Consider the following 16,585-nt stretch of genomic DNA (forward strand, 5'->3'; position numbering starts at 1 on the left):
CAGCTATTTGCTTGACAATCACCGGCTGACAAAATGTCATGACCGCCACAGACCTAGGAGTGCCTGTTCAATTTAAACAGGACGGATGCAGATTCATCTGCGACAGCATTTATTATTCTGCGTGTTAGATTCCCCCATTGCCGTGTGACAGGCTTGGAATTGGAAATAGTAACATAGCTGTCACTTAGCATTCAATGAGCAACGACTGGGACACTGCTGCTGCAGAAGATGCAAAGAGGAGAGATCATCTCTGAGCTTGTTGGTTTTTCTCTTTTTTTTTTCTCTCTCTCTCTTTTGCTCAGTGCTTCTCCCCCTCTCTCTCTCCTCACCTCCCTCCATCTTCCACCCTCCCTCTTTACCCCTCTCTCCCCTATTTATCCCCTCTTCTTTCTCTCTCTCTCTGTGTCTCTGTCTCTCTCTCTGTCTCACTATCTATCTCTCTGTCTCTCATTCAGTCTCACTAGCTGTCTCTCTGTCTCTCTCCACGTCTCTCTCTTTATGTCAATCTCTGTCTGTCTCTGTCTGTCTCTGTCTGGGAGATGGAGTGCTGTAGTGGGTAATGTGGGTGTAGCAGGGTGATGCCTCAGGTGATAGCTCAACCCTGACCGAAAGTGACACGCGAGGTCTTCCTGTGTGTGTGTGTGTGTGTGTGTGTGTGTGTGTGTGTGTGTGTGTGTGTGTGTGTGTGTGTGTGTTGTGTGTGTGTGTGTGTGTGTGTGTGTGTGTGTGTGTGTGTGTGTGTGTGTGTGTGTGTGTGTGTGTGTGTGTGTGTGTGTGTGTGTGTCAGTCGGATACATTTATCCCCCTGCTGTGTGGGCTTGTCTAATGGTTCCTCTCCACTCAATTGGTCTAAGGTAGGTTTGAGGGTTTAGACCCTATTGGTTGTGGTTAGGATTTGGCTAGGGAAAGCTAATCCTAGATCTGTGTCTCTACCAGGAGTGCTACTCAGACATATGATGAGGCTCCTTGAAGAAGGCAAAGACATCTTAGCTGAGTCATGCTATGAAAGCTAGACGCCATCATAAATTATATCATCATTGACGTCATCAATCATTTCATGTTTCTGTTGTGAAGGCAGGTGAGGTCATGGGTGACTCACTCTAAGGTGCTGCTAAAGATAGAAGTGTGACGATACAGTGATATCTCAAGTCGAGAGTGGCTGCTTTCTGATACTGGGGGTTGTGTCGACTACGGCCTCAGAGACATGTCCTTTAAAAAAAATTATAAACAGACCTCTGCTTCTTTTTTCTTTCCCCCACACACTCCCTCCTCACATCTGGCTGACAGCCTCTCTGTCGAGTGTGAAAATATCCCAGAGCCCAGAAAGCCTTCTGACATGTGATGGTGGATTTTGGGTAGGAGACGTGTCACCTCCTCCCGAGTGACGCTCGACTTTGAGAAGAGAGTATAATGTCCATGTGCTATTTTGCTGCTCACCGATTTTTTATTTATTAAGCTTAGTCATAGTTCAATGTTTAGTTCAACGAGTGAATTTTTCGTCAGAAATTACAGTCCATGTTTGAAGGAATTTTACTTCAAGCACCTAGGTATAATTCATTATGATGCAAATGAATACCGATGCATTGGAATGGTTACCGAATATCACATGAAGGAAAAGCGATTTACGACTTGCTCTAGAGCTATCTTTTTGTTTATCTCATGTGCTACATTTCGGGTGTGCATTACTATTGATCCGTCGGGCTTCTTGTCTAGCCAATAAGGACACCACTCTACCACTGGCCTGTATTCAGTAAACTACTTCTGTTTACGGCGTTATTCAACATGAAAAGTCTTTGTGCTTTGTTTAATCAAAGCATTTCAAAAGCAAAATGTTTCCTTTGATCGTACAGGCGCCAAACAACTCTAATTACGTGAAGAGTAGGGTTTTCACGGCACTTACCCCCGCGTTTCCTTTGTTGTTCTTTGCGTCTCTATCTTGCCGTTGGCGGAATGACATGCTTGCTTACAGTGCTCGAAGTGACAGGTATTTTCACAGCTACAGGAACTTCTCTTACTGGGCTAACACATGAAGCAGTTCATTTTGAAGTGTCATTGTGCCTTATAAACATGTTATAAGCACTTTCCATGCAGTCATGAAGCATTATAAAGCGCGAGAGACCCTTAGCTGTGATATATTGACGATATACACTTTCGCATTAAGTGATTCCCTCAACTATGTGATTTCGTCACTGATTTATTCATTAAATTAAATTCTCTTTATTAGAACGATCAGCAGTGGGAAAGAAAGGCGGGAGCGTGGTAAACGTCATAGACATCATTGTTCAAGAGAAGCTCGGTGAGGCGGTAGAGGAAAAAGGGCACGAGTAGGCAGCTTTGTCTAACTGCTAACGATTAATTGATCTACCCATGAAGTTAATGAGCTGAAGCCTTTTTTTTTTTTTAAAGAGACAAGCGCGGAGACAGATGAAGGGGAAGAAGAGTAAGGGCCTAATGGCCTCTGGAAGAAGAAGGGAAAAGCTATTTATCGTATACTTTACTCCCCTCACATGATGAAATCTAAAGGTATTATGGGTATTTGACAGGGTCTATTGCTGCCTATTGCTGTTGGTTTTATAATATAATTTTACAGTCTTTCTACAGTCTTTCTAACTTTTTTAGTTGTCATGCCTTTCTACAGTAGCAATTACGAAGACGTAATTTATAGATTGGCAGGCAAGGGTGCTCTCGAGCGGCTAGATGTTCTTCACCATTCGGCCATTTGCCACCAATGCTCCTTATAGGACACATCACCGCACTCTATACTCCTCTGTAAACTGGTAATCTCTGTATACCCGTCGCAAGACCCACTAGTTGATACAGACCTGTATGAAATTGTATCTGAAATCTATAACATTTGCTTTAGTCTTCCTGCAGGCAGGGGGAGGTGTTTGTAGTTTTTCAATTATTCTATTGGTTCCATTGCACCAAGCAAGCTCAAATAAGCCTGGTATTTGTATTTGAAATCATTTCAAATAGTATTTAAACCCAGGTTTGGTTAGATATATTCAACAAATCACTTATACAGGCAATGTTGGTGGAGAGTGTTAGGGCTGTACTGTGAAACTGAGGCAGAAGTTAAAAATGCTTTGGGAATGGGTATGTGGGGATGATATCTGCTTTCTATTGATCTTGGCCATCTGTGAGTGCAGATGGATAGGAGGTTTAGAGTTTATCAGTATACTGTATGACTGCCTTTTCTCCCCTCTCCTCTCCTCTCCCGTCTCCTCCTCTCCTTTTCTCCTCTCCCCTCTCCTCCTCTCCGGTCTCCTCTCCACTCCTCTCCTCTCTCCCATCTCCTCCTCTCCCCTTCTCCTCTCCTCTCCTCTCTTCTTCTTCTTCCCTCCTCTCCCCTCTCCTTACCTCCCGTCTCCTCCTCTCCTCTCCCATCTCCCCCCCACTCCTTTCCGCCTCTCTCCTCCCCTCTCCTCCTCTCTCCTCTCCTCTCCTCCTCTCTCCTCTCCTTATCTCCTTCTCTCCTCCTCTCTCCTCTCATCCTCTCTCCTTTCCGCCTCTCTCCTCCCCTCTCCTCCTCTATCCTCTCCTCCCCTCTCCTCTCCTCCTCTCCTCCTCTCTCCTCTCCTCCTCTCTCCTCCCCTCTCCTCCCCTCCTCTCTCCTCCTCTCGCCTCTCCTCCTCTATCCTCCTCCCCTCTCCTCCTCTCTCCTCTCCTCCTCTCTCCTCTTCTCCTCTCTCCTCCCCTCTCCTCCTCTCTCCTCTCCTCCTCTCTCCTCTTTCCTCCCCTCTCCTCTCCCTTCTCCTCTTCTCTACTTCTGGCAGTAGACACCAGAAATAAAAGGAGCATTCGTTCCTACTGTAGTTTGGGTCTGATTACTGTGTAGGGAGGGTTATCTGCTTCTCTACCTCTTTGCCAGGGCTGAAGTGGCATCGGACACTGCTGGAATACAAATGAATACAGATGAATACCAATGCTGTTACGGTCCACTTTGCTCTGGCCAAGCACCATCTTCCTGGAAATAAAATAGACCTGGTCGTGTGTGCCAATCATGATACGACTGTGCCAAGTGCCATGGCTCTCTGGTTATAAGGGGGAGTGGGAGTTAAAAGCTGATATGGGTCCCTTGATGTTGTGCAAACACACAGACGTGTGGTCACGCGCACTCACAAAAGCATGCACGAATGAACGAACAGAATACACTCAAACACACACACACGCGCGCACATGCATACGTTCACGCTTGCACACACACACACACTCCCTTTTCGCCCTGCTGGTAGGGCATATTTCCCCGTAGTCGGCACGTCTGTCATTGGCCGGCCGTTCAAAGAGGAGCTTAACCGCCGGTACTGGACAGAGAAACACCGGCTGTGGCGTTGCCATGGTGACAGCCTGCCCGTAGGGGCGTGGGCTTTGTCATCCTGTGTGTCAGTGAACATGCTCCTACTCACATATAACTCCTCTCTTCTCTTATGCCCTAATGTATCTGTAAATGAAAAAGGAAAATCCTTATTGACTATCTGTTAGCGTTGTTGATTACCCGGGCTTGTTCTGCCGTGGTATAATGCACACTAATGAGCAACAGAGTTCAGACAGCAAAGTTCTTATGAGTCAATACAGCTGGAGATGTTGTCCTGTAGCTGCTGGGGTGCCCTCTATTGAATACAGCCAGACATGACATGACACGCAGAGAGAGGCAGTCTGGAGCAGTATAGGAGACTGTCCCTCTCCAACTCTCTCATCGTCTCTCTCAGCATCTCTCTTTCCCAGATTGGACTGCAGTGGGTTTGACGCAGGGAACTGATAATGGCCAGGTGTATAGTTTGTGAATAGGATCGTTATTGGGCTTCTGGTATGTTAAGTTTGAGCTTGTGGGATAGGGACGGTTCTCGCGTGTTGTGGAGATGTTGTGGAGACGTTGTGTATTTAGTACAGAGTAGAGAATATACAGCACTGGCCGATGAAAGACAGAATAGACATGATTAATGACCAGACCAGTGGGCTTTCAGGGTAGGGACTATTCAACGCCTCAGCGGAGAGCTTAGGAGAGCAGACTAGCAGTGCTTCAGACCAGAGTCTTTCAGTCCTCCCTTTATTCATTCAGAAAACGCCCCACGTCTCAACCCTTCAGCTCTCCATTATTTTATTCCTCCCTAAATTCTCTCCATCCTGCTGACAGAGGGGTGCAGAGGTCCAGGAGACACACCCCTAACCAAGGGCCCTTTGTCCTCCCCCTGATCCAGCAGCTGTGGCCCGCGGGGTCCCGTCCTCACAACGATAGTGCACTGCCAAGTGATGTCATCCCCGTGCACTTTGGACTCTCAATTCCCGTCTAAATCGTTTCTCGGACTCTGAGGATTTCAAAGCGAGTCAAATACAATTTTGTTTGTCACATGCGCCGAATACAACAGGTGTAGGTAGACCTTACAGGGAAATGCTTACTTACAAGCCCCTAACCAATAACACAGTTTTAAGAAGAAAAAAACAAACAGAAATATAACAAATAATGAAGGAGCAACAATAAAATAACAGTAGCGAGGCTATATACAGGGGGTACCGGTACAGAGTCAATGTGCGGGGGCACCGGTTAGTAGAGGTAATATGTACATGTAGGTAGAGGTAACTACGCATGGGTAATAAACAAAGAGTAGCAGCAGCGTAAAAATGTGGGGTGGGGGCAAATAGTCTGGGTAGCCATTTGATTAGATGTTCTGGAGTCTTATGGCTTGGGGGTAGAAGCTGTTAAGAAGCCTTTTGGACCTGGGCTTGGCGCTCCGGTACCACTTGCCGTGCGGTAGCAGAGAGAACAGTCTATGACTAGGTTGGCTGGAGTCCTCTGACAACGCCTGGTATAGAGGTTCTGGATGGCAGGAAGCTTGGCCCCAGTGATGTACCACCCACTGTAGTGCTTGCTGTCGGAGTCCGAGCAGTTGCCACACCAGGCGGTGATGCAACCAGTCAGGATGCTGTCGATGGTGCAGAACATTTTGAGGATCTGAGGACCCATGCCAAGTCTTTTCAGTCTCTTGAGAGGGAATTCTGTTGTGCTGAGGATGAAAATATTCTCTCTCAAAGGCACTTTCTGCTTTGAACAATGGCATTGTCCTTTTTTACAGTTCTCTTTGTGTAATTCTTCTGCCAATGAACACCTGGTTTTGAAAAAGAAGAAGCTCATTACATGCCTTACTGACTTGCAAATGAACAAAGATGAAGAGGAAGAGAGTGAATACAAATGAACTCATGATTGACTTTACTTTTCTGTATTTTGCAGTTTCCGCCACAACTTGTCATCGTTTCTGGCAAACATATTCATCTAACTAACTCAACTTCAAAGCCTCATAGCTACAGAGAAGAGGGTCTTGTGTGTGTGTGTGTGTGTGTGTGTGTGTGTGTGTGTGTGTGTGTGTGTGTGTGTGTGGGAGGGGGGGGGGGGTGGGGGGGGGGATGGTTCCACAGACTGAGCTCCATCCCGTGTGATAGATAGGCGCGGGGTTAAAGGTTAAGGGTGTATTTCGGGTGGTAAGAGTTATTCATAAGGGTAATTAAAGGTGACCTCTCTCCCTCTAACCTTCTCTGAATGTCGATATGTTTATGTCCACTGGCCTCCAGTGAGAAGTGATGGCTCTTGCCTATTGGGCCAGGAGTTGTTTTTAACTAGGACTGGTGAGGAACAACTCCAGGCCCTACCATTACCATATTACAGCACTTATTTTTATAATTCAATCTTGGTTTTGCATTGTCAATGTCAGTCACCCCATGTAGTCCCCCAGATATATCTGCTTCAAATAGGTCAATATGATATGATATGAACCCTGTGACACACCTTAGGGAGACACCAGAGGACTCACCCATTTTATTAAACACAGTTAGAAAACCCATTTTAACACACATCAGATTGACCATATAATCTTTTGCCAAAGGGGTTCATGGGATACCATTTTCTTTTATCGCACACACACCTGGTAACGCGGTCATGACAACCTGAAACAAAGTCTTTCCACACTCGCACTATGAAGCCCAAGTTTCTAATTACATTTGGCATCTTATGGGCCATATACATTTGAATGCGATGGGCTATACATTCTAAGCACATACGCCCTCCGTGACACGTTGCCAATGTGGATCTGTCTATGATGTACGGCCTGGAGTTTGCAGTTTATCGTATAGAATAGGTTATGTATTCTCTAAACCCACAGCACTTACACTCTCTGTGCTCCCCTAGCCTCTGTATTTGTGTCGTGCGTGGTAATATCTTGGTCATAGATCTTTTTCTTTACAGTCTTCTCCTACCACAGACCTTTGACTCAATGGAAGTGTCTACTATTACTGTATATTGGCTTGGTTTACGGTTGGATCCTGTCACGCTGTCTTCTAATGCCAGGTTATCTTTGGGCCTGAGCTACTCTTTCATTAAATCGCTTAGATGGGGACAGGTTCTCAGTCAAGCCACGTTTTATGATAAAAAAAAAAATGATTGTGCTCTGATTCATTTCAGTTGTGGTTCTGTGGTGTGGACACAGAGAGATTATGGTGGAACTGGGTGTGGGGTGTTTCTGCCGGTGAGTGAGGCAGTATAAGACAAGATGAGCTCTCGTCTGCTTTGGTCACCACGCCGACTGTGACATTAGGCCAGGGCGGTCCGATAGTCATCAGTGGTCAGCGAACCACAGCGGACTATGTCAACCCTCTGCTTTCACACCAAACGGCCTGTCAGAGAGAGATAGAGGGGGGAGCGCGAGAGAGCAAGAGAGAGAGAGAGGTGAAGGCTGTAAAGAGAGAGATGGCGAGGGGAACAGAGAGGGACAGCGGCAGACCAAGATGATGTCTTTGATAAGTACACGTGGCTCAAGGGGAGATGAAAGAGAGAAGACGAAGTAAGAAAGAGAAAAGTGAGAGGAGTAGGAAGAGGGGAATGGGAGACAAAATAAGACAGATGTGTTGTGAAAGACAGGGGCCCCAACAGAGACCACATGAAACAGGATAATATTGTGTTTTCAGTTCAGTGCTAGGTTACCCCCTCACTGAGGGGAGACTAATTACTGTTTGATCTAATACTTTATCTCTATGTGTTCCCGAAAACCCGCACACTCTGCGAGCGTCCCTCCTCTACTCCTTTATCCTGGCACTGACTGTACTGTTGGTTCTCCTTCTGAGGGGAGAGAACACCTGGCATCCTCCAAACCAAATATTCATAAATCAGTGAAGAGTGTGGGCCGCGTACCAATCGCTATGAGTTCGACCCAACCAACCAACCTCCTCTGTGAGGTTTAGATCGAGGCCTCTGAGGTTTTTGCAACATTGCGTTTCACATTTTCTCTCTCTCGAGCTCTCTTTCTCTCTCATTCAATTCAATTCAAGGGGCTTTATTGGCATGGGAAACGTGTTAACATTGCCAAAGCAAGTGAGGTAGATAATATACAAAAGTGAAATAAACAATACAAATTAACAGTAACCATTACATATACAGACGTTTTAAAACAATAAAGACATTACAAATGTCAAATTATATATATATATATACAGTGTTGTAACAATGTACAAATGGTTAAGGGTACACAAGGGAAAATAAATAAGCATAAATATGGGTTGTATTTACAATGGTGTTTGTTCTTCACTGGTTGCCCTTTTCTTGTGGCAACAGGTCAGAAATCTTGCTGTTGTGATGGCACACTGTGGAATTTCACCCAGTAGATATGGGAGCTTTTCAAAATTGAATTTGTTTTCGAATTCTTTGTGGATCTGTGTAATCTGAGGGACATATGTCTCTCTAATATGGTCATACATTGCGCAGGAGGTTAGGAAGTGCAGCTCAGTTTCCACCTCATTTTGTGGGCAGTGAGCATATAGCCTGTCTTCTCTTGAGAGCCATGTCTGCCTACGGCGGCCTTTCTCAATAGCAAGGCTATGCTCACTGAGTCTGTACATAGTCAAAGCTTTCCTTAAGTTTGGGTCAGTCACAGTGGACAGGTATTCTGCCACTGTGTACTCTCTGTTTAGGGCCAAATAGCATTCTAGTTTGCTCAGTTTTTTTGTTCATTCTTTCCAATGTGTCAAGTAATTATCTTTTTGTTTTCTCAAGATTTGGTTGGGTCTAAGTGTTCTGCTGTCCTGGGGCTCTGTGGGGTGTGTTTGTGTTTGTGAACAGAGCCCCAGTACCAGCTTGCTTAGGGGACTCTTCTCCAGGTTCAGTTCTCTATAGGGGATGGCTTTGTTATGGAAGGTTTGGGAATCGTTTCCTTTTAGGTGGTTGTAGAATTTAGCAGCTCTTTTCTGGATTTTGATCATTAGTGGGTATCGGCCTAATTCTGCTCTGCATGTATTATTTGGTGTTCTACGTTGTACACAGAGGATAGTTTTGCAGAATTCTGCATGCAGAGTCTCAATTTGGTGTTTGGCCCATTTTGTGAAGTCTTGGTTGATGACCGGACCCCAGACCTCACAACCATAAAGGGCAATGGGCTCTATGACTGATTTAAGTATTTTTAGCCAGATCCTAATTGGTATGTTGAATTTTATGTTCCTTTTGATGGCATAGAATGCCCTTCTTGCCTTGTCTCTCAGATCGTTCACAGCTTTGTGGAAGTTACCTGTGGCTCTGATGTTTAGACCAAGGTATGTATAGTTTTTTGTGTGCTCTAGGGCAACGGTGTCTAGATGGAATTTGTATTTGTGGTCCTGGCGACTGGACCTTTTTTGGAACACCATTATTTTGGTCTTACTGAGATTTACTGTCAGGACCCAGGTCTGACAGAATCTGTGCAGAAGATCTAGGGGCTGCTGTAGGCCCTCCTTGGTTGGTGACAGAAGCACCAGATCATCAACAAACAGTGGACATTTTACTTCAGATTCTAGTAGGGTGAGGCCGGGTGCTGCAGACTTTTCTAGTGCCCGTGCCAATTTGTTGATATATATGTTGAAGAGGGTGGGGCTTAAGCTGCATCCCTGTCTCACCCCACTGCCCTGTGTGAAGAAATGTGTATGTTTTTTGCCAATTTTAACACTTGTTGTTTGTGTATTTGGATTTTATTGATTGATTTGTATAGCAGACACTCATGCCAAATTGAGTCGGAGGCTTTTTTGAAATCAACAAAGCATGAGAAGACGTTGCCTTTGTTTTGGTTTGTTTGGTTGTCAGTTCGGGTGTGCAGGGTAAATGCATGGTCTACTGTACTGTGATTTGGTAAAAAATCTAATTGGCATTTGCTCAGTACATTGTTTTCATTGAGGAAATGTACGAGTCTGCTGTTAATGATAATGCAGAGGATTTTCCCAAGGTTGCTGTTGACGCAGATCCCACGGTAGTTATTGGGGTCAAATTTGTCTCCACTTTTGTGGATTGAGGTGATCAGTCCTTGGTTCCAAATATTGGTGAAGATGCCAGAGCAAAGGATGATGTTTAAGAGTTTTAGTATAGCCAATTGGATTTTGTGGTCTGTATATTTGATCATTTCATTAAGGATACCATCAACACCACAGGCCTTTTTGGGTTGGAGGGTTTTTATTTGGTCCTGTAGCTCATTCAAGGTAATTGGAGAATCCAGTGGGTTCTGGTAGTCTTTAATAGTTGATTCTCTCTCTCTCTCTCTCTCTCTCTCTCTCTCTCTCTCTCTCTCTCTCTCTCTCTCTCTCTCTCTCTCTCTCTCTCTCTCTCTCTCTCTCTCTCTCTCTCTCTCTCTCTCTCTCTCTCTCTCTCTCTCTCTCTCTCTCTCTCTCTCTCTCTCTCTCTCTCTCTCTCTCTCTCTCTCTCTCTCTCTCTCTCTCTCTCTCTCTCTCTCTGTCTCTCTCTCTCTCTCTGACAGCCCTGTGCAGCAGAGCAGCTAGTAGTTAATTAATGGGTTTAATGCGGTAGCTTCATGCACATAATATGCAAGGTCGATTAGAAAAAGGCACAGCTCGGATGCAGAGCAGAGTGACACAGACAGAGGCGGTCTTTCTCTTTCATGTGTGTGTGTGTGTATATGTGTCTGTGTGTGAGTGTGTGTTTGTTCGTGTCTGTCTGCGTGTGAGTATGTATGTTTGTGCGTGCGTGCTGACCCCATCATCTTGGCAGGTAGACCAGGAGGAGAATGAAATTAACCCACGTCCTGTTGAACAGACGCTAGACAATTGGCGTAAAATGTGGAAGTAGAATTGATTTAACGGGGTCTGTGCTGTCTGTGTGTGTTTGTGTGTGTGTGGGTATGAGGATCTGTTTGTGTGTGTGTCTGTGTGTATGTACGCATATGTGTGAGGATCTGAGTATGTGTGTATGTGTTTACGTGTTTGAGTCTGTACTGTATGTATATGCATGTTTGCCTGCGGGCACAACCGTAGCGTTGTTGACCTGAAGAGCTAATTCTGCACACAGCCTCCAGTCTTCCTCGCCTCTTTCTCTACTCTCCTCCTCTGCTCTCGTCTTTCTGTTTATCTGGCCCTAGGCTGCTGTCTGTCAATACAGGCCGAGGCCACTCACACTTACACACACTGTTAACACCTCATTAAACACACATAGGACTTTTGTGGGCCCTTTCGTGGTGGTCGGCGAAATGAGTTTATTGAGTTTGTGGTGTCCATTCGCGTGTCCACTCTATGACTCTCATGGCCACTTTAATAGACATGTGAAAAGATGACGAGCGACGTATCATTTTTCCTCCTTTCCCTCCTAGTAATGGCTGTGGATCTGTGTGTTAACCAAGTGTTTTGTTGTTTAAAGGGTTATTGGTTTATAAAGGGATGGCCCAGCTGGGATTTATAATTCCCCATATGGCCTGTCTAATTGTTACGAGTTTCCACACTCCTGTTTATAGTACATTCACCAGATTGAACCTCTCAGTGTGGAAGCCAATGCAGCACAATGCGTTTTATTGAATGGTTACACTCTTCCCTACACCTCCACATAGCCTACACAGCACTATTCTTTATTGAACCTTTATTTGACCAGGAAAATACCCTTGAGGTTAGACATTTGGCCAGGGGGGAACCGAACTGCTAGTAGTACTCGTGTTAGGAGCATATGTCGGTAGTGGTTGTTCCTATCTTTTACCGCTCGCTACTTTCTTTACCGGGTGTTTCTAATGTTTTACTGGGCGTTTGTGGTCGATGTGGGCAGCCTGTGTGGTTTTTATACTAGTTGGTGGTACGGGGCTTGGTGGCTGTTGTGATGTGTCACTGTGTGCTGTGTGACCAGACATCAGGTCAGTGTGTTAGCCTCCTCTGTGTTTGTAAGGAACACTGTTGGAGCTGGGCTATATCTCACTGTCTGGGGTATAGAACCACTGGCGGTACTGTTAGAGTGTTTCCCTCTTTCTGTTTCTCTCTCTCCCCCCCGTCTCTCTCTACTTCTTTCTCTCTCTTTTCTCCCTGTCTCCGTCTCCCTTGAGGACGTTCTGGCTCCGTAGAAAGTAGGCCTTCCACCGTAGCAACTCTGACTCGGTCTCTCTCTCTCTCTCTCTCTCTCTCTCTCTCTCTCTCTCTCTCTCTCTCCTTCCCTCCCGATCTCATATCCCTAGTCTAACAGCCCATTAGAGTTGCCAGTTGAACAGGAGGGAGGACTCGTAAAAAAGTGAAACCTGCCTATTTAACGGCGCCATAAACCAGACGCTCGCCTCAAAACCCTTCTTCTCTGTTCTTATATTAATGAAGCATAAAATATTTAATGAAATCTTAAAAGGCTGTTGATATAAAGGTCCAAAGGTTTCAGCCGTGCTGTACCGCCACTCTACATTCTTTCCTGATTGTTCATTCTATTCATTCTGAGAGGCTGTGGAGCGATTGCTCCCCACTCATTACAGTAGGGAGTAACTCTCCATTTGTCCCTCTGCAGTGTTTCGCATACTACTGTAGTGGTAGAGCTTGAAGTTGTTCCTTTTCCTGCAATGTGACATGACTGCGGGCCCTGGTTTTAGCTTGTGGGGTCCAGACTTTTTTTTTCACATTAAAAACTCCTAGTTAAAAATTGGGCATCTACCTACCTGTCTGTTGTTCCCCCATTCCCATCTAACTTGACCTCAGTGTTATATTTGTACATTGAAGACCAATCCTCACTCCTACTTTATACAGTGAAGTCGTGTAATCAAGAGGGTCGTATCAGAAGGGTGGAATGTGCTGTCATTGGGCGAGTCGCAAAAGCGCTCCCCACATTACCCACCCACAGCCAAGCCATTACACGGTTTCACTCCAGAACATAACCACAGATGGAGACGGTGAGTGGCTTGTCCTGTTACATTTATAGGCCCAGTTATTCCCGGGTTGTAGCCCCTCTTAAACCCTATGAGGAAGCTAGCTAAAATATTAGGCATTCATCACAGTTATTATAGCCTGTAAAATCCCTCTCTTCGAAGGAGAGAGACCCCTCTTTTTTTCCCCCATCATTTTATTCCTGCAGGACTGCGAAATGGACGTAGGTTATTGCCTGAGCTTAGGCACGCAGTCATATCAGGCACAATCATCTTTGTCCTTCCTCTTTTCCCCTCGTTCCCCGGGCTTCCGTTTACATTAGAGAACATAGTGGAATGAATCTGCTACTGCTGTTGCTGAAGGAGGGGGACTTATCACTGTGGAAATCAATGGGGCTGGATGTAGTCACTTATAACAAAGTAAGACAGAGGGATGGGAAGAGAGATTTGGTTGAAGGGATGGTTAGAGGGAAGGAGGGAGGGAGGGCAGTGTGAGAGAGAAAGAAAGGGAAAGACGGAGATTTAAGAGAGGGAGAAAGAGAGAGAGAGAGAGACATATTTTGCTCTTCTATCGCACGTACAATGATAAACAGAAAATTGCTATTTAGCTTTGGCATTATCTAATGTGACTTTTGATGTATTTTGTCCCCTCTCCCACTCTGTACGCCAGTGCTTCAAGTCAAGCCAGGATGCAAGGAAGTGTACTGTGTCCACGTTTTGCCCTAGGCCTAAATACTTTGCATTATCTTAATAACTAATGTTGTTTTGTCCTTCTCTCCCCCTGTAGCCTGCCCCCCAGGGACATTCAAGTCAACCCAGGGTCCAGGCCTGTGTCTGCAGTGCCCCTCCAACAGCCGCTCTGCAACCGAGGCCGCCACTATCTGCATCTGCCGCAATGGTTACTACCGCGGTGACATGGACCAGCCTGACATGCCCTGCACCAGTGAGTATCTTTATGGTACTGCTTCTACTCTTACTCTGTACAGCTAGACATGCCCTGCACCAGTGAGTATCTTTATGGTACTGTTCCTACTCTAACTCTGTACAGCTAGACATGCCCTGCACCAGTGAGTATCTTCATGGTACTGTTCCTACTCTAACTCTGTACAGCTAGACATGACCTGCACCAGTGAGTGTCTTTATGGTACTGTTCCTACTCTAACTCTGTACAGCTAGACATGACCTAGACCAGTGAGTATCTTCATGGTACTGTTCCTTCTCTAACTCTGTACAGCTAGACATGACCTGCACCAGTGAGTATCTTTATGGTACTGTTCCTACTCTAACTCTGTACAGCTAGACATGACCTGCACCAGTGAGTGTCTTTATGGTACTGTTCCTACTCTAACTCTGTACAGCTAGACATGCCCTGCACCAGTGAGTGTCTTTATGGTACTGTTCCTACTCTAACTCTGTACAGCTAGACATGACCTGCACCAGTGAGTGTCTTTATGGTACTGTTCCTACTCTAACTCTGTACAGCTAGACATGACCTACACCAGTGAGTATCTTTATGGTACTGTTCCTACTCTAACTCTGTACAGCTAGACATGCCCTGCACCAGTGAGTATCTTTATGGTACTGTTCCTTCTCTAACTCTGTACAGCTAGACATGCCCTGCACCAGTGAGTGTCTTTATGGTACTGTTCCTACTCTAACTCTGTACAGCTAGACATGCCCTGCACCAGTGAGTGTCTTTATGGTACTGCTTCTACTCTAACTCTGTTAGACACTGTTTACGACTTCAGTACTGCAGTGTGCAGTACATGAATCCATCTCCCCTAGTGTAGACCACAGTCCTCATTATCCTGATAGACACAGCAGACACACCAACTAGCCTCCTCACATACAGTACACCGGGTAGCCAATAAGCCTGTTCGTGCCCTCTTACTTACCTTAACACATGAAAACAATACGCTAAGCTCATCACAAGTCCCCATTGACACGCAATTATGTCAGAGAAGAACACTGAAGCCCCGAACGCACGCACACACACACACACACACACACACACACACACACACACACAACCAGAGAGATGTTCATGCACACACACACACACTGGCCCTAATGGAGGATCTTATTCATGGTTCTCAAATACTCCTCACTATGGAGCAGCACTAGATCTACAGTATTAGTCTGGGAATGTACTTTTTAATTATATCTTGATAATTCATGGAGCCTTAGCTAATTGGTTCAGAGACACGTTGTAGTGTCCAGTTCTGTTCCTCTGGTCTGGCTGGTGCTACCAGACCTGCCTGTGTCTGTGGAAGCATACTGTAGCTACAGTTGTAGTCGGAAGTTTACATACACCTTAGCCAAATTCATTTAATCTCAGTTTTTCACAATTCCTGACATTTAATCCTAGTAAAAATTCTCTGTCTTAGGTCAGTTAGGATCACCACTTTATTTTAAGAATGGGAAATGTCAGAATAATAGTAGAGAGAATTATTTATTTCAGCTTTTATTTCTTTCATCACATTCCCAGTGGGTCAGAAGTTAACATACACTCAATTAGTATTTGGAAGCATTGCCTTTAAATTGTTTAACGTGGGTCCAACGTTTCAGGTAGCCTTCCACAAGCTTCCTACAAAAAGTTGGGTGAATTTTGGCCCATTCCTCCTGGCAGAGCTGGTGTAACCGAGTCAGGTTTGTGGGCCTCCTTGCTCGCACACGCTTTTTCAGTTATGCCCACAAATGTCTATAGGATTGAGATCAGGGCTTTGTGATGGCCACTTCAAATGCATTGACTTTGTTGTCCTTAAGCAACTTTGGAAGTATGCTTGAGGTCATTGTCCATTTGGAAGACCCATATAGTTTCCTGATTGATGCCTTGAGATGTTGCTTCAATATATTCACATAATTTTCCTTCTGCTTGATGCCATCTATTTTGTGAAGTGCATCAGTTCCTCCTGCAGCACTCCCGCGACATGATGCTGCCACCCCTGTGCTTCACGGTTGGGATGGTGTTCTTCGGCTTGCAAGCCTGCCCCTTTTTCCTCCAAACAAAACGATGGTCATTATCGCCAAACAGTTCTATTTTTGTTTCATCAGACCAGAGGACATTTCTCCAAAAAGTACAATCTTTGTCCCCAGGTGCAGATGCAAACCGTAGTCTGGCTTTTTTATGGCGGTTTTGAAGCAGCGGCCTCTTCCTTGCTGAGCGGCCTTTCAGGTTAAGTCGATATAGGACTCATTTTACTGTGGATATGCTGTTTCCTCCAGCATCGTCACAAGGTCCTTTGCTGTTGTTCTGGGATTGATTTGCACTTTTCGCACCAAAGCACGTTCATCTCTAGGAGACAGAAAGCTTCTTTCCTGAGCGGTATGACGGCTGCGTGGTTCCATGGTGTTTATACTAGCGTACTATTGTTTGTACAGATGAACGTGGTACATTCAGGCGTTTGGAAATTTCTCCCAAGGAGGAACCAGACTTGTGGAGGTCTACAATTTTTTTTCTGAGGTCTTGGCAGATT

At 45.4% G+C, this 16,585-nt stretch overlaps 1 protein-coding gene across 4 annotated transcripts in view; it reads left to right on the plus strand.

The window, feature by feature from the left end:
- LOC110530233 (ephrin type-B receptor 1) overlaps positions 1 to 16,585 on the plus strand; it is a 304,623-nt gene that overhangs the window by 193,645 nt on the left and 94,393 nt on the right. For 3 of the 4 annotated variants that reach the window (XM_036985804.2, XM_036985803.2, XM_090182142.1), the window contains exon 4: positions 13,897 to 14,052. In XM_036985804.2, coding sequence (XP_036841699.2) covers positions 13,897 to 14,052 — 156 coding nt within the window. Of the gene's footprint in view, positions 1 to 13,896; positions 14,053 to 14,673; positions 14,797 to 16,585 lie in introns of those variants that run through there. The other variant, XM_090182143.1, reaches the window with a different exon arrangement.

This window comes from Oncorhynchus mykiss, chromosome 8 (assembly GCF_057628025.1).
Source record: "Oncorhynchus mykiss isolate SJ-2025 chromosome 8, ASM5762802v1, whole genome shotgun sequence".
NCBI lineage: Eukaryota > Metazoa > Chordata > Actinopteri > Salmoniformes > Salmonidae > Oncorhynchus > Oncorhynchus mykiss.